Genomic DNA, 25,813 nt, shown 5'->3' with positions numbered 1-25,813 from the left:
AAAATCCTCTCTCTGATTGGCGGAGAGGGTGAGCCCAGTCTAAGACGCCGGTTGAGGAAGTTGCATGTCACGGAAGAGGACATGGATTAGAAATGAGCCCAAACTTGAGTATTATTGCGTTTACCGAAATTGTGCGTAGTCTTGGTTTTACTTCAAGAAAATGTCAGCTACTGGGAGGTGGGTCTGGCCTTTTACCGACTCCAAAGAGTGATTTAATAAGTTAGCTCAGCGTTGCTGGTTCGCGTGACAGAGAAGCACGCCTGAATTACAGTTAATTTACATATTTATTTCTTTATTTTAGCGTTTCAGAGATGACCTCTGTTGGTCATTTAATGCAAAGAAGGTGTTTGTTTCACCTCAGGAAAATGAAAACATCAGTGCCCAGTCAAAAAAGACTGTTTAGTACTACTAAATTCTGCAGAACTATCATGCCTGCCTGGGTTATTGATAAATATGGGAGCAATGATGTGCTGAGGTTCACCAAAAATGCCAGTTTCCCCATCATCAACTACCCCAATGAGGTGATTGTCAAAGTGTTTGCAGCAGGACTGAACCCTCTTGATGTCAGCATGAGAGGTGAGTGAGAAATCAGCAGTGTGGTTTTAAAGTGACATCACAAGACTAACTTAGAATTCTTTAACGGAAAATTCAGACCCTTCTTGAAGAATTCTGAGATGAACCTCAAAATTATGAGTTTAAACTCAGAATTCTGCCCCCTACCCCCACCCCAGAATATCCAACAAGTTTTCTATTTTGTTTTTTTTAGTGGCCCTTATCCTCTCATGTCAAATTTTGATGATTTTCGCCTGCAGTACTGGAAATCAGAAGTATCTTGACCTTATGTCTATAACACAATATTAATTGAGAAAAGAGTGTATATAGAAATGTGCCCTTCTTAAAAATATGTTAATTTGTGCACTCAGTACTTGGTCTGTGCTTCTTTTGCTCTAATAACTGCATCAATGTGGAGTGGCATGAAGGCGATCAGCCTGCAGCACTGAGGTGTTATAAACAGGGGCAGTTTTTGTCATTTGGAGGCCCAAAGGTCAAAAGTGAAATGTTTATTGAAAAGTATGTTAACTTATTCAGTCAATACTTGGTCAGGTCTTCTTATGCCCTAATAAATGCATCATTGTAGACTGGTATGAAGGCAATCAGTCTGTAGCACTGAGGTGTTATGAACAGAGGTGGTTTTTGTTATTTGGAGGTACCAGGAAAAGAAAGTAGTAAAAGCAAAAAATATAATAAAACCCATTGTTTTCTGGTAAAATAAACAAAAATACAAACACTCGGTTACCCAATAGCACTTGTTAGTTAGTTACCTTTTAGAGCAGTGGTTCTCAACTTGGGGGTTGGAACCCCACTGGTGGTCACAAGACACTTAGAAGGGGTCGCCAGATGCCCTTGCTAGTATTTCTGTAAAGTCTGGATCTATTTTTGCTTCTTTTTCACAGTTTTGCCACTTTACACAAATTTTGCCAAATTTGAACCAATTTTTATCACTTTTTCTCACCAATTTTTGCCGCTCTAAACTAATTGTCAATTTAAAAACCTTTTCACCAAATTTTTCTGCCTTGTTTTTGCCAATTCTACACAATTTTGGCCACTTTCCACCTATTCTTGCCTCTGGTGACCCATTATTTCCACTATTAACTCCTTTAAACCAGTTTTTAATGCCCTTTTGTGCCCATTTTAACCACATGTTAACCACATATTAACCACATTTTAACCATATTTCACCATATGTAATGCCTATTCTTGCATGTTTAAAAGACTTTCTCACTTTTAAATCCCATTTCGCCAAATTTTTTACACATTTTTGCCACTTTTAACCTATTTCTGTCACTTCTTAATCCCCTTCAACCACTTTTTGTGCCTGTTTTTTGCCACTTTAACCCTGTTTTTCAATTTTTTACTTTAATGCCAAGTTTATCTTATTTCTAACACTTCTTACCTGTTTCTGCTACTTTTACACTCCACTTCACCACCTATTCCACCACCTTTTTCGACATTTTACCCATTTTGATTCTGTTTTTCAGAAAAGGGATTTACATTTTAAAGATGGCTGTAAACTACGGCACAAAAACCAATCTTGTTGCTTTGATGAGAGTGGTTATTATTCAGGTTTAATGTAAAACATGGAGACCACAGCTTAACTTTACAATAGACCATGATTTTGCTAACCTCCATGGGCCCCCAGTTTGGCTGGATCCCAGAAAGCTCTCCCTAATGGGCGGCCTTGTCTGCACATGACTATTCTTCAATGTGCATGACAGTGTTCAGCTACCTTCAGGTACAGTGGGGGTCCACAGTCCCTGGCACCTTTATTTTGGGGGTTGCAGGCTGAGAAGGTTGAGAACAACTGTTCTAGTTTAGGTTTAGTTTCTTAAAATAAAAAAATATTCTGTTAGGACTTACTTGTTGTTCAGCAGCAAGTCATACATTTATTGCATGCCATTTTACCAATTCACAGATTTTACTGCATCAGTACACCTGCAGGTTCATTTAAAAAGTGAATATCATATGAAAAAATAAAAATAAAAAAAATGTAAAATTACATACATACACATAGATTGAACACAAGTTTTTTTTTGTGTGTTAATCTTGATCATTACAGCTCAAATTACCCAAAGTCCACTTTGTCATAATAATAGAATTTAACAAAAAAATTATTTATTTATTTATTTATTTTTTACCTAATACAGAAATGTGGACCTTTAGCACTCAGTACTTTGTCTGGGCTCTTTTTGCTAGAATTACTGCAGCAATGCAACATTGCATGTCATCACAAGCCTGTGACACTGCTGAGGTGTTATAATGCTCAGGTTGCTTTGATAGCATCCTGTCTTCCATCGTCCTCTTGTCATTACCCCAGAGATTCTCTGTGGGCTTTAGGCCTTCCTGGCCAACCAAGCACAGTAATACACAGCCAGGAAACCAGCGACTAGAAGCTTTTGCGTCACTGTGGACAGGTGCCAAGTCGTGCTGGAAGAGAAAATCCACTCTCTCCATAAAACTTTTCAGCAGATGGAAGAATAGTGGTTAAAAAATAATGGGTCAACAGAGGCAACAACAGGTGCAAAGTGGCAAGACTTGGTTTAGAAGCGGTAAAAACAGGCAGAAAAAAGTGTTAGAAAGGGTTTAAACTGGGAAAAAATGGGTTTTAAGTGGCAAAAATATGTTAAAATTGGCAAAAACAGTGGGAAAAAGTGATTAAAACGGGTTAAAATTGAGAAAAATTAGTTTAAAGTGGCAACAGTGTAATTAAAAAGTTTTCTTAGGTTTTTTTTAGGGCATCTTGCGACCCCCTCTCAGTGTCTCGTGACCCCCATGGGGGTCCCGACCCCAATGTTGAGAACCACTGTCCTAAATAACTGTGGTCCAAAATCATCCTTCAGATGAAAGGGAATTTTGTATTTTATTTATAAAAATCAAGGTCCCAGAGTCTGGAGGAAGCTCAGAGAGGCACATGGTGCAGGTTTCTTGGAAGTTCTGTATGAAGTTTCCACAGTCAGCGATGGTTGGTATAAATGAAAGATCGGCTTTCTGAATTACAGTATGGAAACAATGCACTTTACAACAATATTATTATTTTTAAATACACTTCAATATGTGTAACCCTAAGACCTCCTAAAAGCTGTGAAGTTGTGTCAAATGTCAATAAAAACACAACTTGATAAATTATAGTTCATGGGAACCCTGTGTTTTTGTAATTGTTAATAAATCCTTTGTTTAATTATACGTTTTTATTTTAAAGAAAAGTGATGCCACTTAGTGGTTAACAAGACTCTCTACCAACTTTCTTGAACATGTTTCAGATTAAAAAATGGACGTATATATTTCTAAAAACAACACAATATTGCAGTATCAATTTAGTTCATATTGTCGTTCTGCTATTTTTAATTGAATAAAGCATCAGTTCAATGTATTTGGCAAGTCCTCACATTCTGTCTTTATTTGTGTTTTACATAGCATCCTGACTTTTCTGGAAAGGCTGGCCTATTAAAGCACATTTTATCTTTGATGAGTCAAATAGATACTAAATGCATGGCACAGAGTCTTAGATTGACAGACTGTTGTTTTTTTTTTGTGGTTTTATGTCTCTTGATATGACTGATATCACTGTTCTTTTGCGCAGTCTGTTGTACCACACTGATGTTTTAAAGGAAGTGGGTTTAGTGGGGGTGTATCGTGAGGGGCAAACACTGTGCTAGTTGTAGGGTTTACATGGAAGTTTAAGTTTCACTACATAGATTTCTATCTATTGCATGCTAAGGGAAGTTATTTGAAGGTTGCCTTTTGGTCCTGCTTCTATGTGCAAAATTTGAGTTCAAGGATGATAAATGACAAAATTTCTCTTATCTTCTTACATCTTATCTTCTGCATCTGAAATTATGCTTCACAGACAATATTCTGCACAGTGACACTTAAACATTCAGGTGAAGAAACAGTAAGCACAATGCAGTCAATTTTTGAGTGAAGTATAGGTTTATGCATTGAGAAAAATACATTGGCTAATGTTCAATAATTTGAAATGGATATAAAGTGTGGTACATAAACAAAAAGATGTATGCATATTGGCTTAAACAGATGTTATGTTTACCTGCTTTACTTTAAATTAAATACAATACCCTCTGAAACATACCCTTCCTGGATCCAAAATGAATATTAAATGAATTTTTAACGTCACCAAGTGGCACCAATTAATCGGAGGGAAGCTATAGCTTTAGTTTCATTTGGCTGCATCCAAATGGTGTAAAAGCATGGCCTTTATACCCATTACTTTTCATGGCTTGTTTTTTAAACACAGAGTTCTAAGAGGCATTTTTAAAGGGAAACAAGTCATTAAACATATAATAATTAGGGCTGTTAACATTAATGCGTAAAAAATAACGGAGTTTAATTATATGACTAAGTTTGACCACAACTTGCTCCCGTAGTCCTCCAGCATGGATGTTTACGTGCCTGGGGGTGAAGAGGTGAGAGGATCAGAAACAGTCAGCAGTGATGAGTGAGGAGACAGACCCAGGTCTGCTTAATGGAAATTTTCTAGGGCTGCAGTAATAGATTCTTTTTTTAATGGAGTACTCTATCAATTCTTCTGACGATTAATCGAGTACTCTAATAACAAAAATGGTTTATTTTTTAATCAGTCACTTTTGCTTTTTCAAGAGTAGTGCTAGACAAATGAGAAAAGAAGCGTGGTCCCTTAAATGTACAACTTCTTTATTAAAAATTTATATTAACAGTTTCTCCAAAGAAAATATATTTAACAAAGTGCTATTAATTGCATTTCGTCTATAATAGTTTATTTTTATTTTCCAATTTGTCATTAAAGTAAAGGGACACTTAATCATTTTATCATCCTCTACTTTATGCATTAATGTAGTATTTCACATTCTAGCAAGAAAAAAGTTCCATCATTCACACAGTGGTCTGATGATGTCTGAAAGGGGACCTTTACATTTCAGCAATATGGTCTACTTTTCAAAGGGTGTTCACTTTTAATTTTTGCACATGTTTTGTTTGTGAGTTCATCCACCATAAAAATCTGACCTTTGAGACCATCCACTGACATGTAGAGCACATTCAAAGGGATAAAGCTGCCTCTGTGACCTGTTGAATCCTGACTGTATGATGATGAACTTCAACCTATTTAGTCTCAGTCACCGTCTGTGGCAATTGCGTGTTTCTGTTTAATTGGTGTCAATTCATTATCAATATAAGTCTTATCAAATCATTCGGGATGCTGAAACTTTTCAAAAAATATGCTGTAATCAAGATGTCAGTGTGCTGAGTTTAAATAATTTATCATTAAATGTATAACGTTCGTATAAAGAGAGAGAGAGAGGGAGGGAGAGAGGGAAAGAACCAAAACAGGACTTGAATCGTAAAACCTGACAGTGTTCTGTGAAACTGTCGGGTCAATCAGAGAAGTTTATGAAATTCCCTGAAGTCTGCAGACACAAACTGAGCGCTGTCTCACACCAGTAAGTCATGCAGGCAGCGCGTAAACTCGGAGATCTGCGTAGGTTCATCGGTGCAGGCATAGTGCCATATTTGCCATGAAGCTGTGGCCAGTGGATGCGTAGAAACGCAGGACGCATGCCTGTAAACATCAGTACATCAACCTCTCTTTATATTGTAATATAAGCTTTTTTTTTTTTTTAAGATTTATTTTTGGCCTTTATTGGATAGGACAGTGGATAGAGTCGGAAGCAGGGAGGAGAGCGGGGAGAGACGCAGGAGATGGTGCCACGGGCTGGATTTGAACCCGGGTCGCTTGCGTACATGTTGCGCACCTTAGCCACTCGACTACCGGCGCGCCCCATATAAACTTTATCTATTATATAAATTATTAAAACCAGAACCTCTGCCCTTTTCATCAGGTGGTTATGGTGCTGCTACACTGTCCATGAAGAGAGACCCTCTGAGCATCAAACAGTCTGGCAGTGAGTTTCCTCTCATCCTGGGACGGGACATGTCGGGGGTTATCATGGAGTGTGGCCTGGATGTGAAGTACTTCAGCGAGAGGGATGAGGTAGGACAGGAAAAAAATTTATATAATAAAGGACTTTGTATCATTCTAAAACATATGATATAAAATTCACATCATTTGATTTTGTTATAACTCAGTATAAGGACTTTAAAAAGGACTGTATATTGGATTTTTTTTCTTTTAATTTGTGGGGCATGGCCTAACTACACTGCTCCAAAAAATAAAGGTAACACTTAAATAACACATCCTAGATCTGGATGAATGGAATATTCCATTTGAAAATCTTTATTCATTACATAGTGGAATGCACTGATTAAGGATCGATGGAACCAAAATTGTTAACCCATGGAGGACTGGATTCAGAATCATACTCAAAATAAAAGTGGAAAATTCAGATCACAGGCTGATTCAACTTCTGTGAAATTCCTCAAGGCAAGTCAAAATGAGGCTCAGTAGTGTGTATGACCTCCACGTGCCTGTATGCACTCCCTACAACATCAGGGTATGCTCCTGATGAGATAGGATAGTCTCCTGAGAGATCTCCTACCAGACCTGGATCAGGGCATCAGTCAGCTCCTAGACAGTCTGTGGTGCGACATAGATGGAATAAGACATGATGTTCCAGAGGTGTTCGATTGGATTCAGGTCTGGGGAACAGGCAGGCCAGTCCATAGCATCAGCGCCTTCATCATGCAGGAACTGCTGACACACTCCAGCCACATGAGGCTGAGCATTGTCACACATCAGAAGGAACCCAGGGTCCACTGCACCAGCATATGGTCTGACAATGGGTCTAAGGACCTCATCCTAATGGCAGTCAGGGTACCTCTGGCTAGCACACGGAGGTCTGTGCAGCCCCAGGCCATCACTGACCCCCCGCCAAACTGGTCATGCTGGAGGATGTTGCAGGCAGCAGAACATTCTCCACAGCGTCTCCAGACTCTCTCATGTCTGTCACATGTGCTCAGTGTGAACCTGCTCTCATCTGTGAAGAGCACAGTGCGCCAATGATGATCTGCCAATTCTGGTGGACAAATGCCAATCCGGCTGCACAGTGCTGTACTGTGAGCACAGGCCTCACTTGTGGAAGTCAGGCTCTCATCCCACCCTCATGGAGTATGGTTCTGACAGTTTGAGCAGAAACGTGCACATTAGTGGCCTGCTGGATGTCATTTTATAGGGCTTGTCAGTGCTCCTCCTGTTCCTTCTTGCACAAAGGAGCAGATGGCAGTCCTGCAGCTTGGTTGGTGCCCTCCTGCGGCCCCCTCCACACCTCCTGGTGTCCTGGCCTGTCTCCTGGTGTCTCCTCCATGCTCTTGACAGAGTGCTGGGAGACACAGCAAACCACCTTTGCCAGGTGGCGGATGGATTTGCCATCCTGGATGAGCTGCACTACCTGAGAAAATTCTGTGGGTTGCAGCTACTGCCTCATGCTACCACTAGTGGCAAGGGCACTGGAAAAATGCAAAAGTAACCAAACATCATCCAGAAAGGATGAGGAGAGGGGAAATGGTCTGTGGCTACCATCTGCAAAACCGTTCCTTTGCAGGGGTTGTCTTGCTAATTGCCTCTCCTTTCCACCTGTTGCACAACAGCAGGTGAAATTGTGAAACTAACTGTTGGACATTTAACATGTCATTCTTTGAGAAGAGATCTGAGTCTTTTGTGTCTCCCTTAGGTGTGGGCAGCGATCCCGCCATGGAAGCAGGGCAGCCTGGCTGAGTTTGTGGTGCTGAGTGCCAATGAGGTAATGATTATCACTTACTGATCTGCAGGCATTTTTCCATAACACATTGGAACAGCACCAATCTACACACATGAGGGCATTTTTTTCATATGAGGGATTTTTTTGTTTTTTGGCACATAACAAACTTAGATTTTTTTTTTTAGATTTTGTGTTTTCCAATGTGTCACATTTCATTTATTTTTCTATCTATACTAAGTTCTTTTTTTTTGTGGTTGAGCTTATGTCGTTGATTTCAATCAACCACAAGATTCCTTATTTCTTTCATAATAATAGCAGGTATTATCCTAACTGGAAGTACAATATCCCTTTTTTACAAAATTAGAGGGCAAAAGTATAAAAGACAACAGCTTGTGGTGAAAATCTCCCCGTAACGGTTAACCTTCAGGCTGGAGATACACTTGAGGACAAAATTATTAGCCCCCCTATGAAAATTTCAGTTTTTCTCAAATAATTGCTGTAAATAGTGCTGTTAAACAGAGTAGAAAGTTTTTAACACAGCTTTTCTAAACATCCCAATTTTAGTGTCTCCTTTTTGCTGGATAACAGCCTGCAGTCGTTTGTTGTAGTTTTCAGCAAGTCTCTGACACATCTTCTGAGGAATCCCAGCCCATTCTTCTTTGGTGAATCTCTGAAGCTCCTCCAGATTTGATGGTCCTCTGGCATGGACCTTGGTCTTCAGTTCACCCCTCAGATTTCAATGGGATTTAAGCCAGGGCTTTGTGCAGACCACTCAATAATGCTCACTTTGGTCTTCTGAAGGTAGTTCTTCACTAGGAGTGACGTATTTTTTGGGTTGTTGTCATGTTGGAAGACAAAGCGACGACCCAGACCCAGTCTTGCTGCTGACTGCCTCAGATTTTCTTTAAAAATGTCAACATCTCCTTCTTTCTTCATGATTCCTTCCACCTTGACAAGGTTTCCAGTTCCAGATGCACTGAAGAATCCCCACATTATAATCCTTCCACCACCATGTTTCGCTGTGGGTACGGAGTTCTTTGGGTGATACACCTCTCCCTTCTTTCTCCAGACATCACCTCTGTGGCCAGAGAGCTCTATTTTAGTTTCATCTGACCAAAGGACACGTTTCCAGTATTCATAATCCTTCTCCATGTTGTCCTTAGCAGACTTCAGTCTGGCTTGAATTTGTCTCTTCGGCGAAAGTTGAGTTTTTCTTGGTCTGTGACCTCTCAGTCCATTCCTGCAGGGCTCTAGTGACGGTCTTCTCTGAGGCTACAGTTCCTGACTTGTCTAAGTCCTTCACAAGCGTCTTTGCAGATCCTTCTCCTGCTTTGTGAGCATCAACAATTCTTTTTCTCAAGTTTCTCCAGAAATAACCCTTTGTTTTTTGAAATTTATTTTTGGCCTTTTTGCCTTTATTAGATAGGACAGTGGATAGAGTCGGAAACAGGGAAGAGAGCGGGGAGAGGCATGCAGGAAATAGTGCCATGGGCCGGATTCGAACCCGGGTCGCCTGCGTATATGGCGTGCGCCTTAACCACTTGACTACCGGCGTGCCATAAGCCTTTGTTTTAACTTGATTTTACAAGCTTTGAGCGTTGCAAAGTTAAGGCACGTCATTGACCAACAGTGGTGTTTGCTGTGGCTCCACAAAAAGGTCAGTTCTAAAGGTGGGTAATAATTTTGACCCTGGTAGTTTGTGAGTTTTGTGGAATATTTTCATTTCTGTGTACGAAGTAAAATAATGTAAGCATCCAAAATAAAAGATGTTTGGAAAAGCTGTGTTAAAAACTCTCCACTCTGTTTAACAGCACTATTTACAGCAAATATTTGAGAAAAACTGAAATTTTCATAGGGGGGCTAATAATTTTGTCCTCAGTTTATAAAGTACTTGCTGTGAACCAACTGAACATCAGGGATGTGCAATATTGGATTTTTGCCAATATTCTAATTTTTACAATTTTATTATAGTCAATATAAATATCAGCACAGATGCTTAAATGTAGTTCACACCAAACACTTCACTCTTAAAACACACTTTAAATCTAACAAATGAAGATGAATCAAAAAGACCACCTGATGTAGGTATGTTGGTCCTGCCTTGAAGATCACAGACTTATTTGTACTTATGATCAATATTTAAAGCTGATAAATTGGTTGTAAGTATCAGCAGGGGTTTTCACGTCTGATCATATTGATAATTTAATGAATCCCTACAAAACATGCAATTCAAAATGTTAATAACTATGATAAACTAGCAGAATTCAGTGATTGTTTGACAACCCTAGTAATGATAATATCTTGAAATTAAGTTTTTCTAGAGGTTTGACAAAGTAAATACGAGTCTATATAGTTGAAACACAAGCGTCCTACCTCTTGTTTCTTCTCTCTTTAGCTTGCATATAAATACAAATGAAGGACGTGAAAATAAGCTAAATATGGCAGTACATTTACACAAGGGCCAGATTTAGTCTTGGCAGAAACTCTGGGGGCCAGACTTTCAAATAAACAAAAATGAAATTTTACATTTTTGCCACTTCTAAACCAATTTTTGCCACTTTTCACCCATTTTTCCACTCTTTAACCTTTTTTTGCAACTTTGTTGCCAACTATTGCCCCTGTGTGCTACTCATTAGCACCTGTCCACTACTGTGCCAGGCTATTTTTGCTATGTTTGACACCTTTTGCCCCTTTTTGATACTTCAATAACCTCTTTTAATCCACTTTTTCTGCATGTTTTATCCCCTTTGTGCCACTCTTTTATCCATTTTTGAAACTTTTCTTGTGTTTTGGGCAATTTTTAACCTATTTTCATTGCTTGGCTAATTTTAACCCATCTTTTATACTTCTCTCCCCCTTTTTCCTCTTTTACCAATTTTTGCCATATTTTAACCTCTTTTCACCACTTTTCCTGCCATTTTTTGTGCCTTTGTGCCACTCTACAACTCATTTTACCACTCTCTAACCCTTTTCACCATTTTATCTTTTAATTTTTGCGACATTTCTGCCAACTTTAACCCTTTTTAAAAAATATTTACTAATGATGGCTGCCAAGTAAATTTCTATAAAGAACGATCAAATGTTAAGTCATTCTAACACTATTTCAATTTTAATTGTTTTTGGGGTGGATTTAACTGCAGACATTTAAAACCAACAACATCTTCTTTTACTCCTTTTCTGAATTTAATGATCTTCTAGGGGCCAGACAGCCTCCAGTTGATGATCAGTGAAATATGGTGTCACTGTGCCTGTCCTTTTATTGTTACTGCACTCAAAGAGGATCTGTTTTTCTTACTGTATTCTTGATCATTATTTGATGCGTTCAGATTTCCCACAAACCAAAATGCCTGAGCCACATCGAAGCAGCAGCCGTTCCCTACGTGGCCACCACAGCCTGGTCTGCTCTCGTTAACACCGGTGGGCTTACAAAGGACAGCTGTGCCAAGAAACGGTGAGGGAACATGGACAGACATTGTACCTTTGCACATGCACGTATAAAGACGCACATAGTTTCCATGTACTTTCCATGTCCACCTCTGTAAGAAGCTCCCTGTCTTTGAAGTGGCCAATTATTTCACTCCATCCAAGCTTAGCCCCTTTAGCCTCCCTACTCCGTAATGAGCCTCAGGGTGCTCTGCTGCTCCGACACTCCTGTACAGCTTGTGAAGTTGACACTGTAAGACCCAGAGTTTAGCTGACAGGAATCTTAATGAGGAAGAATCTACACTACAGTGGAGTGGGGAATGTACACTGGTTAATAAAATTCATTTTTAGATGCCTGCTGTTTCTTTTCTCTGCAGGATTCTGATCCTTGGAGGATCTGGAGGAGTAGGAACATTTGCCATACAGGTAAGTATGTCATCATGTAATACAACAAGCTGCTCCAAATATAAACTACTGTGGGAGTATAATTCCTCCATGTGGTTAACAATCACCGGAGAGAGAAAGCTCAGTGTTGGGTCAAGAAGGCAGCTGGAGTGGTTTTTGACCTTGATCTTGCACCGCAAATATGTAGTCAGATTATCTTTGAGTCAGAGTGGACATTGGTGCAAAGTTTGAAGAAAATCTCCCAAAGCAATAAGACATGAGACCTGACAAACTTGACCTCTGATCTCCAAACTCTATCCAAGTCTTCCTTGAATAAGAGTGGACATGTGTGCAAGGTCCAAAGCATAAACACCTGTAAACACTCTTCACCTCTTTCTCAAGCAGCAACCTCCAGTCCTGAAAAATTAAGCCAATGCAGAAGTGCACAGAATTGCAATACATCGAGTGTCCACTTGAGGCTGGCTGCAGGAACACTGGAAGTCCTGTCTGAACACCTGTTAAACAGGCTGTTTTTACCCTAGAAATAAACTGGTTTACAGCCCGGTTCAAAACACCAAACGTGTTTCATTAGCTACTGTCTTCATGCGCTCTCACTGTACGGGGGGTGTGAATTTTTTTGTACCACCATCCTAGGTTATATTTAGAAAAACCTTACTGCGGACTGATTGGTGTGTCTCATTTGATTGACGGATAACTCGACAGGCAGAAGCTACCTTTCTGTCAACCAGTATGCTAGCTAGTTAGCTGACAGGAAGTTGAGCTTAGTAGGCGGGCTGTTAAGTTGATCCAAAGTTCAGATGAGACAGGGATTTCAATATGGAGGCCGCCACCGCTTGGCTTCAAAAGCTGTTTGAGTTCGCCTTTTGTAAGCAGACGGCTGACGTCACACAGGCTTTGACCAATTCTTTCTACAGTCTGTGCTCTTTCCTGGTTGGGAAATTTACAGGGTCTTTAAAATCAGATGTCTTGGTAATCTGCACCAGAGTCAGTTCAACTAATTATTGATATTTTTAGCAGTTAAGGCCAACAATCCCATTCAAAACGCTCAATCTAAACTGTATTGCAGCTGCCCACCACTAGTAACCCCGTAGCTGTTCTCAATGACTATTGTCTTGCTGCCACAGTGCTCTTAAATCTGTGTTAAACAACAGTTGACTGATAATATCTCATAGGTTTGGCATGGTTTAGCACTGTTTTGATCTAGAAATAGGACTTAAGTTGTCCAGAGGCTACGTTCACATATAACCAAAGCATTGAGTGATGATATTCAGCACAGGAATTTGGACGTTAACCTGCAGTGAAGATCATAGACCAGCAGTGCTAGCACTGCTAACGTTAGCTACGTTTGGTAAATCAACTTTGCATTACTACAATGTAAAGTTTGATTACAGAATGTCAACTAAAGACAGTTAGAATTTGCATTGTGAAATTGCTACCCAGGAATCTCACTATTATTGTGATACTTCATTGAAAAGACTGGCCTGAATGGACAAACCAAGAACATGTAGCATGCAATTTTAATGTACTGAAGAAAGGTTGGCCTAACTTTGTCTAAGTGCTTCAGTTTGTTTGATCATGAGAGTCGACTTCCTTCCAAATGAGAGAGCTTTTCTGTTTCTTACAGCCATAACTTAACAGGTAGAGCTTCTGCTTTTTTTCCAAAACATCAAGATGAGATTTTTTGCTGTTTTGCACCCAGTTTACATAAAATTTGCAGATCATAAAATAATCTGCAATGTCATGCTGAGTTTCTGTTAGGTATCAGATGCCACCATAGGCCTCACCTCCTGCCCTAAATACTGTAGCTCATGTAACACAGACGTAACACTTGATCTCATTAATGATACATTCTCTGTGCTCCTTAAATACAAGCTACAACTTCACACCTGTGCCTTCATATGACAAATAGTGCTGCAGAATAGTACCTACCATGGATGTCATTTTTGCCCAGTGTCTTTCTTATTGTTGAATCATGAACACTGACTTTAACAGGGTTAAGTGAAGCCTGCAGGTCTTTAGATGATTTATTTTGTGATCTCCTGGATAAATCATTAATTTGCTCTTGATGAAATTTTGATAGGCTGGCCACTCCTGGGAGGGTTCACCATACTTCAAAATTTTCTCCGTTTGTGTATAATGGCTATCACCATGGTTTGCTGGAGTCCCAAAGCCTGAGAGATGACTTTTAACTCTTTCCAGACTGATAAATGTCACTGACTTTTTTCTTATTTGTTCTTAAATTTCTTTAGATGGCGGCATAATGTGTGGCTTTTTGAGATTTTTTTGGCCTACTTCACTTTGTCAGACAGATTTTATACAAAACAAATCAGAAAGGGGCAAATACATTTTCACAGCACTGTAACTGATAGAAATTATAACAAAGAAGGCCTTATTAAAGTCTGCTGTTGACACTCTTGATTGTGTGCAGATGCTGAAAGCGTGGGGTGCCCATGTAACTGTTACCTGCTCCCAGAATGCCGAGCGGTTCGTTAGGGACCTAGGGGCAGACCATGTGGTGGACTACACAGCTGGACCTGTTGAAGAGCCGCTCAGAGCTCTGGAGAAGTAAGAAAATACCTTGTACATACATGCACTGAATTTTACATTAAATCAGTATGTAATGGTGCCATACACCATACCATACACAGTATGTATCACTGCTCTGCCCTTGTTACCAAGGCAACCAAGTCCCTCCAGCTGAAAGCAGCTCATTAGTGCTGCAAGATCTTTCTGCACTCATTTCCCCACTCATCATTTTCTCTCCCCACCCACATACTGTCTTTATTTTAAACTTTTTTATACCCAGTGACCATGGGATACTGTTTTTCTGTGATTTTGTAACTATAATTCCCCTTTTCACCTGTAGATTTGATCTAATCCTTGATAACATTGGGGGAGACACTGAGCGCTGGGCACTGAAGCTGTTGAAGCCATGGAGTGGAGCAAAGTATGTCACCCTCGTAACCCCATTCCTGCAGAACACAGATAGGCTGGGAATTGCTGACGGCATGCTGCAGACTGCTGCCACAGTGGCCACCAAAGCCCTGAAGGTACAGTCCTCCAAGAATTACACCATGTAAATTAAAGGTACTAACATGGGATTCATGACACCTTCTGAAACTGCTGAATTGTTCTCTGCAGTGTTCTTAAGTTGATGAATGCCAGGGGAAGCATGTGCACATCTCTCCTAATAAGCACAGAGAAATGCTCCTCTTGTGCCCATATAAGGGCATGAGACTGCAGGGCTGTGGGCAAAGAGAGAGAGCACGCAAGAGTGAGAAGGGAAGTGGTAAGCAACATGGCAGCAATGACCTTTACTTCCAAAATAAATTAAACCATAAAACAAGTGCAGTACTTCAAAATACTTCAATAGATTTATACAGGATGTAGTGCTGCTGCAAATGACAACAAAAGAGGAACATTAGATTATAATTTTAGCACCAGTAGTGGATAGTAAACATGTACCTCAAACACATTTGTTGGTTGACATCCCTGGTTTGGACAGTGCTTTCATTAGAAATGACATGCTTCATGTTTTAGTATGAAAATGATGCATCTAGGATTAGTTACCAAAAAAAAGGAGACTAAGTTAAAATGTAGTATATGGCTGGCGGCAACTATCTGGGATGCCTGCTGGAATGCCTGGCTGAACTGTGTATTCTGACAGAGTGATTTTTTTGGAGTATGCAATTGTGCTGCCCCTAATATCTGTGGGTTGAGAATTAAAGGATCTCAAAAGTTTAAAACATAAAGCCCTGTTGGCAGGAAACAATACATCTGGGAAAGCTTATAAAATAAAAACACTGCTTTGTCAAAATATGTCCCAAATAAAACAAACTCAAAATTAGGGCTGGGCAATTAATTGCAAATGAGATAAAATCCCAATATGGCATGCTGCAATTTACAAATCGCAGACGTTGCAATATTGCTTTGACTTTTGACTACATTCATTTTCTGCAGCAGTGAGATTTTATGCACATTTTGCAAACATTCAGGCGCCATTTTTTTATAAAATGGTTTACAAATTTTTTTTTTTCCCACGTTTTATTTACATTTTTCTTAATTAAAACGTGTGGCATAACAACAATAATCCCCATTCAATAAAGCAGTTGATATCAAATTTGCAATATGAGCAACAATAATTGCAAGTAGATGGATTTTTGAAATTGTTCTGCACTAGTTCATACTATCTAACATTGATGAAGCTTAGCATTAGTTCATATAAGTCCTACTCCTAGCTTTGATTGGCTGATAGCCAGCTAATACCACTTATTGCCTCCCAGCTCCCACAGCCAGCCTACTGTGGATTAATTTCTTATGAATGATTTCATTGTTTTCAATGCACATTGTCATGAATACATCTATCCATATGGGAGTTTCTAGCTATGCACTCCTGGAAAGTCAAAGCATGCTACTTGACTAAATGTTGGTCATATTATAGAATGTCTTGCTTGAATTTGTTGAAAAATTCACAAGGTGAGGTTTGTAATAATAATCCCATATCAAATTGCAATACTGGGGAAAAATCGCAATTACATTATTTTTACAAATCGTCGATCCCTCCTCTAAATGGAGCATGGGGACAATAAAAAAAAAAAACTAAAACTGAAAGAATGACTAAATTTTACATAATGTTTTGTATAAAAGCTTTGTCACAAAACCTGACACTGTCCTTTTTATATGGAATTTATTGTTACTAGTGACTTATGTTGATATAGTTCAGTTTTCTCCTTTCTCTTTCTCTCAGTGACATCAGCTAACAACAAATTGTACTGGGATGAACTGCTCTGGGATTTTATATTGTAGTGTTAGAGGGGTGGGGCCAATATGTGGGCTCATGATGTTATAAGCCCACATATTGGCCCCGCCCAAATTAAACCAAGTCAGGAAAGAGGTGAAAAACTTCCTGTCTAAATCCAGAATTCAGTCGCATGTAGATCTCAGTGTTTTCACATGTTTACAGCAACCATATTCCAACATATCTAGTGTGCTGAGACAAAAAAATTTGGATTTCACTTTACAGGATCTTTGAATTAGTACTTGCCATATTTAAGTCATTTTTTTTTTAAATGATAAAAATGCTGTGAATTGTAATCTAATATGTTATTGATCCATTCTTAATCAAGCAAATTTTAGTGCTGATGAGTGCAAAATTTAACATTTTATCCTCTCATATCAGTACTCAGATGTTTTTGAGAATGCTCTGGAGTGGAAACCTTAGTGAATGCCAGAATGTTTTTTAAAAAAGTGGGCAAGTGTATTTTAAGAGCAAATTTCTTCTTAATAACTGCTGGTGAATAAGGCCCACTATTTTTCAGTCTGTTCTATGATATGTTGAGAAAAACAAGTGTTTTTTTTTTTTTAGCTAAAGTCTGAGGACATCTTGAGAAAGTGTTTGGGCACCTGCAGATTGCACAGCATTAAATTCAAAACCACTAATCTGCTGTTATCACAACTGCTGTTCTGCAAAATAAGATTTCACACAAGATTTGGACATATGGCTGGTAATGTTTGTCAGTTATGTTTTTTGTGATGGGTACTGATGTGTGGTTTTGTCAGTATAATTGAAGTTAAGATATATTTTTAATGATTATTGGGAAATTGTTTCTCACTCATGACAGACTCTGGTATTACATAGATTCAGTATACATCTTGATCATTAGTGTATGTGCAGTACATGCAGCAGCACAACACACACCCCACCAAACACTTGTGGAGTTCTGTATATTCAGTGTGAGTTGTATTGAGTGCCCACTGTGATGAACATCTTCATCATCATCACTTTACAGCATAATAATGTCATCTTTGTGTAAAGGGAATAGAAGACGGTTGTACCTTGTGGTTTTACAGACAGGAAGCAGAAACATCTTCAGTTCTCCTCTCCTTGTCTCTCTCTCTCTCTCTCTCTCTCTCTCTCTCTTTTTCAGTCACACACTCCTTTTACTTTGTCAGTTAAAGAAAAAAAGAGCGACAGCTGGCCTGGTTGGTCACAGTGTCCTAATTTTTAAAAGCCTTAAGGTAACATGTTGAGTAACTCTTTTCTATAGGATATCCCTTCAACACCTACACATATTCAAGGTCAAATAGAACAAAAGGGAATCCTAGCCAGCTGTTAGGGGAAATAAAGCTTAATCTCCACCCAGCTGTCTTACATACAATACTCTGTAGTTGACTCAAGTAGGTTTAATGTGTACGTGTCTTTTATTTGCAGAAATTAGGTTTAAAATTACTCTCAATGTCCAGACAGATTTAAATACCACATTTAACAGGTTGTCCATGGTTTCTATGAATAAACAGAAGTTGAGAAATCGTATATATATCTATATATATATCTATATATATATATATATAGATATATATACAGTGCTTAACAAATTTATTAGACCACCTGTCGTATTTGTCTCAAAGACCATCCAGCATCATGAAGTGCTTTAATGTGGACTCTCATTTTCAGTCAGCTCTACACATTTACCATTTTGAACAGGAATGATGGATTTCAAATTTGAATTCACCCAAATTTGAGCCGGCTCACTGGGCTTCTCTGAGAAGTCAGAAATTAATCAAGCATCACATTCAACCACTAAAACTCATTTTCTGTTCAGGAATGCAAGTAATAACTATAATTTGACATATTAATCAAGAAATATGAATGTGCTTTACTATTTTTTCAGTTGTTTTGTAAATCATTAAACTTGAAAATTCATGGATAACAACAATTATATTTTAGAATTAGAAATATCATTTGGGTTAAAGAGCTTCTACATATTGGAGTATTAATCATTGCAGAAACATTAAAAATGATTTTGGTAATTACCAATGCTGTTAATTTAGGGCAGCTGTGGCATAAACCTTATTTTGGGTGGTGGTCTAATAAATTTGTTAAGCACTGTGTATATATATATAAAAATTCGTCCTTGGGACATCCTAATCAGATGCTGAACCACCTCAACTGGCTCCTATCAAGGTCAAGGCAAAGGAGCAGCAGCTCTACTTCAAGCTCTTCAAGAACCTGTTATCTCAGTCTTTCGGTCATTACCCAAAGCTCAGAACCATAGGTAATGGTTGGAACAAGGATTGACCAGTAAACTGAGAACTTTGCCTTCCAGCTCAGCCCCCTCTTCACCACACCAGTCCAGTACACCGTCTTCAGTACTCCACCATTCCGCCTGTCAATCTCACGGTCCATTCTACCCTCACTTGTGACCAAGACCCAGTGTTACTTGAACTCCTTCACTTGGGGCAAAAATTCACTCCCTACCCGGAGGGAGCAATCCACCTTTTTTCCAGCAGAGAACAATGGCCTTGTACTTGGAGGTGCTGACCCTCATCCCTACTGCTTCACACAATGCCCAGCACTGGCAGAGTTCAACACACCGGGAACCTGTCTGATAAACCAATGTAGTGAAAATTAAGGCCCAAAATGTTGTTCTATTTTCAGTTTTTGTATTTGTCCAAAGAGGTTGTAGGCTAGTTTTTCTGCTTCTGTTTTATATTTAGTTTTAATCACAAGTGATGGAACTCCACCACATCCTACATCTGCATGCACACTTGTTTATGTTCTGGACTGCTGAACTAACGTTAAGGTCAGTTAATGCTACGCTGCTTCACTAGCTATCAAGTTAACTATGTGATTGAGTGATATGCACATGTAAATCATAGGTAAATGCAAGTTTCCTGAGAAGTGGTTGGAGGAGAAGGGTTTGGAGTAGAGGCTGGGGCTGATACTTGTTCACATTTTACAGGATTTTGCAAATAAAAAGCAGCTACAGTGAATCTTTTACCCTGTATGATACTAGCTTGGAGTCTATAATGTTGGCACCGCTAATATTTCAGAGAAACCTTTATTTGCATACCATAATAACAAATACTATCTACGTTTTCTTGACTCGCTTGTCCCTTTTATTTTATAATCTGAACAAAACATGCTGTATTACTAGTGTAATCAGTTACAAACTGATGATGCAGTGGGGTCTTACAATACTTGAGGAGGGTCCTAAAAAATGTCTTAAAAAGGAAAAAAATAATGTTTTTTTCTGTTTTCCCTGTTTAAATAAAGACAAGTTAGATCAAATTAGCCAAACACTAAAAAGCATGAACTAAAGAAGCTGCAATATGCAGTACTGAGCATGCAATAACAGAATAAGGAGCTGGATTTACTACTGATCATCTTTGTGCTCAGGTCAACATGTCCGCTGTTTAACTTTCTTGCAGTCCCAAAATTACTGTCTGAACAGACAGGTTGACATCATGAAGCACTAGGTGCTCTTACTTCTAATCACAGCTATCTTCATCTTCTTTCTCATTTTGTTTTTTTAGCACATTGTCAATGGAGTTCACTACCGCTGGGGATTCTTTGCACCCAGTGGTCCTGCCTTGGATGACATAAGGGAGATGTTTGATGCAGGACAGGTATGTATTCTCTAAGCTGTTCTCAGTAATCAAACATTAAGTATGTTTAAATGCAATCAGAATTGAATTACTGTGTTAACAGCTGGTCTTTTAAAATTTCATGTACAGATGTAAGTCTGACTTAAACCGTAGTAAATTGAATTTCTCAAAGTCAAGCTGACACACCTACTCTGCGTTCCAAATTATTATGCAAATTAGATTTTAGTGTCATAAACATTCAGTTTTTTGTTTTTCAGTTAAACTCATGGATGGTATTGTGTCTCAGGGCTCTTTGGATCACTGAAATCAATCTCAGACACCTGTGATCATTAGTTTGCCAGGTGAGCCCAATTAAAGGAAAACTACTTAAGAAGGACGTTCCACATTTTTAAGCAGGCCACAGGTTTCAGCAATATGGGAAAGAAAAAAGGATCTCTCTCAAATAGTGCAATGTCTGTGAAAATTATACTGACTGTCATTTGCATTGACTCTTCAGGAAAATTAGAGGAAATATCATTTGCATAGTAATTTGGAACGCAGTGTAGATAATGTGGTTGGAGATAAATTTTCTCTTACGTGCACAGTACCGGTCAAAAGTTTTAGTAAACCCCAATTTTTCCAGTTATTTATTGCAATTCAAGTTGTTCAAGTCCAATGAATAGCTTGAAATGGTACAAAGGTAAGTGGTGAACTGCCAGAGGTTAAAAAAAAGGTAAGGTTACCCAAAACTAAAAAATAACGTACAATTCAGAATTTTACAAAAGGGCCTTTTTCAGGGAATGGGTTAACAATTTAAAGCTTTTCTGCAGCCTTGAAAGCTAGTGCTACTAATTCCTACAGGTGTTCCAACTTTTCTTGATTACTTACAACCCCCTCTGTCTGCATAAAAGCTGTGTTGGAACACACTGTGGTACCATACCCTCGTGAGCATCGGTTGAATAGTATTGTATGGCAGAAAGCAGTGTGTTGCTACAAAAATGGCAAGAGAAGGACACTTAACAACAGAAGAGAGACAGATAATCATAGCACTTAAAAATGTTTGTCTTTCCTACAGAGAAATCGCATAGAAAGTCAAGATGTCAGTGAGTACAGTTTCCTTCACCATCAAAAAGGCACTCAGAAACTGGGGCAAACTCTGACAGGAAGAGGTCTGGCAGACCCAAAGCCACAACTGAATCAGAAGGAAAGTATCTGAAAGTTAACAGTTTGAGTGATAGGCAGCTCACAGGACAACAGCCTCAAGCACAGCTTAAAGGGATACTTCAACATTTTGGCAAATTCGCCCATTGCCATAATTCTTATAGTCTTAGTAATAGGTTTGTTTCCTTTAGTTGTCGGTGCAAGCTGTTTCTAGATCTGGGGGGACCGTTAAACCAGCTGCACAGCTAATGCTTTGTTAGCAGATGGAACTTTGGCTTTCCCTCATCAAAATCACAATCCAACAACATGGCTGCTGCACTGTGTCACTCTGCCCAGTGGTTTACTCAAGAAATAGTTCTGAGTATTTGCTTCATGTGTCTTAATGTTACATAATTATACGTTATTATTTGACCCAATGACCCAAAACATAAGTCCAAGCTATGCCAGAACCACCTCAGAAAAAAAAACAAGGTGGCAAGTTTGAAAACATGGAGTGGCCAGCACAGTCTCCAGACTTAAACCCCCATCGAGCTGGTTTGGGACGAACTGGACAGGACAGTAAAAGCAAAGCAACCTAAAGTGCCACACATTTATGGGAACTTTTGCAACAGATTTAGGAAGACCTTTCTGAAGAATATTTGGTTTCTATCGTAGAAAGAATGCCAAGAGTGTGTTCAGATGTTATATCTGCCAAAGGGGGCTACTTTATTAAGTCAAAAGTTTATAACACATTTTGGTCTAATTAAATGATTTCTTTTTTTTTTTTTTTAACTCCAGTTGCTTAAACTGAATAATTTTCAACAAAAAACTGGAGAAATTGGGGTGTTCTAAAACTTTTGACTGGTAGTGTATACATGTGATTCAGACCAGACTTCAGCAGGTGTTCTGCTTTTATTTATAAGGCAGTCTGGTAAATGAGGGGACCAGTTGATGGAGTTTAGGAAGAGGAATGTGGTTCCATTCTTGTCTGATGCTGGATTCCAGCTGCTCAACAGTCCTGGGTCTTGCTGTATTTTTTGTTTTATGATGTGCTAAATGTTTTCTATTGGGGAAGGGTCTGGATTGCAGGCAGGCCGGTTATCACCCAGACTCTTCTACTGTAAAGCCATGCTGTTTGGATGGATGCGGTTTGTGATTTAGCATTGTCTTGCTAAAATATGCAAGGCCTTCCCTGAAAGAGATGGTGTCTGGATGGGAGCATATGTTGCTCTGAAACCTCTATACTTTTTTAGCATTGATGGTGCCTTTCCAGATGTATAAGCCACCCATGCTGTAGGCACTAATGCAACCCCATACTATCAGAGATGCAGGCTTTTGAACAGTGGTGTAGATAACAAGCTGGATGTTTCTATGCTCTTGAGTCCACAGGACTCAGGACAGGGCGTCCATACTTTCCAAAAAGGATTTCAATTTTGATTCATCTGACCACAGAACAGTTTTCCACTTTGCCTCAGTCCATTTAAAATGATGGCGTTTCTGGATCCTGTTCACATATGGCTTCTTTTTAGCATGATACAGCTTTAACTTGCATTTGTGGATGGCAAGGTGAACTGTGTTGACAGACAATGATCTCCAAAATGATCTTGAGCTCACGCAATGATTTTCAGTACAGAATCATTCCTGTTTTTATTGCAGTGCCACCTGAGTGCCCAAAGATCACAAGCATTCAATACTGACCTTCTGCCTTGTCCCTTGCACACAGAGATTTCTCCAGATTCTCTGACTCTTTTGATGATTTTATGTACTAGGCCTTGAAAATTAATCATATTAGATTAAATCACAATATGGTCTGCTTGCAATATTACTTAAACTTTAAATTTGTCAAAATAGCAATTTAATACATTCATGTTTTGCAGCAGCAGAGATTTTATACACATTATGCACTAATTGAAGTGTCAATTTTTTAAATGGTTTACCAGAATCCTCCTTTTCGTGCTTTATGTATGTCTTTTTTTAGTCAAAATGAGTGACATAAAAATATTACTTTTTAATAAAGCAATGGGTATCAAATCTGTAATATGAGCACAAATAACTAGCTCATTCTGTCGAATACTGATGAAGCTTGCCATTAATTCATACCCCCACCTACAGTCAGCTTATAGCCAGCTTCACCTACCCCACCCCAGCTGCCTCCTTTATAGCTTAAACCTTGTTGCACCCTCATATTCAGATTCATGCTACTGTGGATTATTAGCTTCTAAAACAATTTATTTGTTTTCAGTGCACATTGTCATTTATGTATCTATTCATATGGGGTTCCTTGCCATGCACTCCCTGAAAAGTCAAAGCAGCTGCTTGACTAACCCAGGGAGCATCTTTAGAGCAGAGCCTCTCCACCAAGTTAAACTGCATATCCATTTTGCAATAAAATGGTTAAATGTATGATGAGTGTTCCTGACTGATTGTAGGTTATGATATACACTGATTTATTGCTTGAATTTGTTAAAAAATGCATACGTTGAATCGCATATTAAATCACAATCGCAAATTCGGGAAAAAGAAATTAGATTATTTTTGCACATCGTTCAACCCTCTTATGTACTGTCAATGATGGGATATTCTAAGTCTTTGCAATTTTATACTGAGGAACATTTTTCAAAAATTGGTGAACCTCTGCCCATCTTTACTTCTGAGTGACTTGGCCTCTCTAAAATGCTCTTTTTATACCAAGTCTGGTTACTGATCTAGTGCCAATTAACCTAATTAGTTGCAAAATGCTCCTTCAGCAGTTTTTCGTCAGTGCTGTTTCCCTACTTTTTTGGGATGGGCTGCTGCCATCAAATTCAACATAAGCTAGTATTTTTCATGACATGGTAAAATGTATCAGCTTTAAAGGGAACATATTTTGCCCCTTTAAGACACCTTTATATCGATCTCAGAGGTCCCCAAAACATGCCTGTGAAGTTTGTTGCTGAAAAACCACTCCAGTATTGGATTTTTGCATGTCTAAAAACCCCTCTGTTTCAGCCCTGCACAGAACGAGCTGTTTCTGTGTCTGTGGCTTTAAATGTTAATGAGCTGTCTGACTCCGCCCCTGACCACACCCCTCTAAGAAAATGGATGTGGCACTCCTGATGTTACAATGTTACAGATGCTTTTATCCAAACTTAAGGTCCTGACTGGGATTTGAACCATCAATCTCCCAAACCAAGGTCAGCAGGGTAACCCACTGAGCTATCCAGCATCTCAGCTTGTAGGTGAGAGGAAGATCAAGAGAGGAGGGTGGAACTTTCCTCCAAGTGGGAAGGGCCAACCGAACTTGGGTGACCTCACATGGGGGGTTACCCCACGAGGGAAAAATCTGAGAACAGCTTGTTTCAGCACACATTTTCTGAAAGGTTGAGAAAAGAGGGTGGAAGGAATGGATTTTTCTGGTACTTGAGGGGACTGTAGACGGGCCAGGTGCGCATATTTTTGTTAGAAAAGCCTGAAAAAGTGATTTTTATATATGTCCCCTTTAACATCTGATATGTTGATTTTTTTTTATTGTGAATACACAGTGTCCCAACTTTCATAGAATTGGGGTTGTATTTTTTTGCCGCAGTATAAAATCAGGTGTTGATGTCATTTAATTATGATAGTATTGGATCAAATTTGGTGGGGACGAACCTGTTAATGCTGGCAAGATAAGAAGTTTAATGTACATATTCAGTGCATATTCAGAAAAACAACAGCATCATTTAAAAAAATATAATCTCCTCCCCTCTTATCTTCCCTCTCTCTGCCAGATCCGGCCTGTGGTGGAGGAGACGTTCAGCTTCTCACAGGTTCCACAGGCGTTGGAGAAGGTGGAGAAGGGGCACGCTCGAGGAAAGACTGTGGTCCAGATCAGCAAAGGAGGAGGCGACTCGTAGCACTGATTCTCACAGAGACTGTGTGCATTGTTTTTCTGCACAACCATGAAACAAAACGGATCGAACTAATTTTAAAAAAACTGTGTAAAAGGGCCACAAACAGGAGACAAGGGATAGAGTAATTACTGATGTGTTGCTCATTTGTGTGCTATTTGTATTTAAGCACTAAAACTGCTCACATAAATATGTGGCCTTTTAAATTGATGAATAAAGAAAATAAGCTAAGTTCAAGAGAACATAAAAAAATAAACAGTTGAGTTGATTCAACAGAAACATTTGGTTATGGACTTGATTTGATTGAGCGCCCCATGGTGGCAGGATTTAGTCATCACAGGTTCAAAATACTAAAAGAAGAACAAAGTCTCCTGCTCTTCAGAGAAATTACAAAAATAAGATTCA

General features: G+C 39.0%; 1 protein-coding gene across 3 annotated transcripts; it reads left to right on the top strand.

The window, feature by feature from the left end:
* Nucleotides 1-43: 43 nt before the first annotated feature.
* On the top strand, nt 44-25,805 carry rtn4ip1 (reticulon 4 interacting protein 1). 3 transcript variants are annotated; one of them, XM_041812098.1, is made up of 9 exons: nt 44-576; nt 6,390-6,541; nt 8,178-8,246; nt 11,531-11,655; nt 12,005-12,053; nt 14,461-14,597; nt 14,899-15,082; nt 20,349-20,441; nt 25,289-25,805. In XM_041812098.1, the coding sequence occupies exons 1-9, from the start codon at nt 312-314 to the stop codon at nt 25,412-25,414; spliced, it is 1,200 nt and encodes a 399-aa protein (XP_041668032.1). In that variant the 5' UTR covers nt 44-311; the 3' UTR covers nt 25,415-25,805. The 3 variants fall into 3 exon arrangements, with proteins under 3 accessions (XP_041668032.1, XP_041668033.1, XP_041668034.1); XM_041812099.1 differs by having other exon boundaries at nt 44-177; nt 25,289-25,695; XM_041812100.1 differs by lacking the exons at nt 20,349-20,441; nt 25,289-25,805 and adding an exon at nt 15,174-15,638.
* The last annotated feature ends 8 nt before the right edge of the window (nt 25,806-25,813 follow it).

Source organism: Cheilinus undulatus, linkage group 18 (genome assembly GCF_018320785.1).
Source record: "Cheilinus undulatus linkage group 18, ASM1832078v1, whole genome shotgun sequence".
Classification (NCBI taxonomy): Eukaryota; Metazoa; Chordata; class Actinopteri; order Labriformes; family Labridae; genus Cheilinus; species Cheilinus undulatus.
The sequence above is the reverse complement of the archived record's forward strand: the minus strand, read 5'-3'. Positions and strand labels throughout refer to the sequence as shown.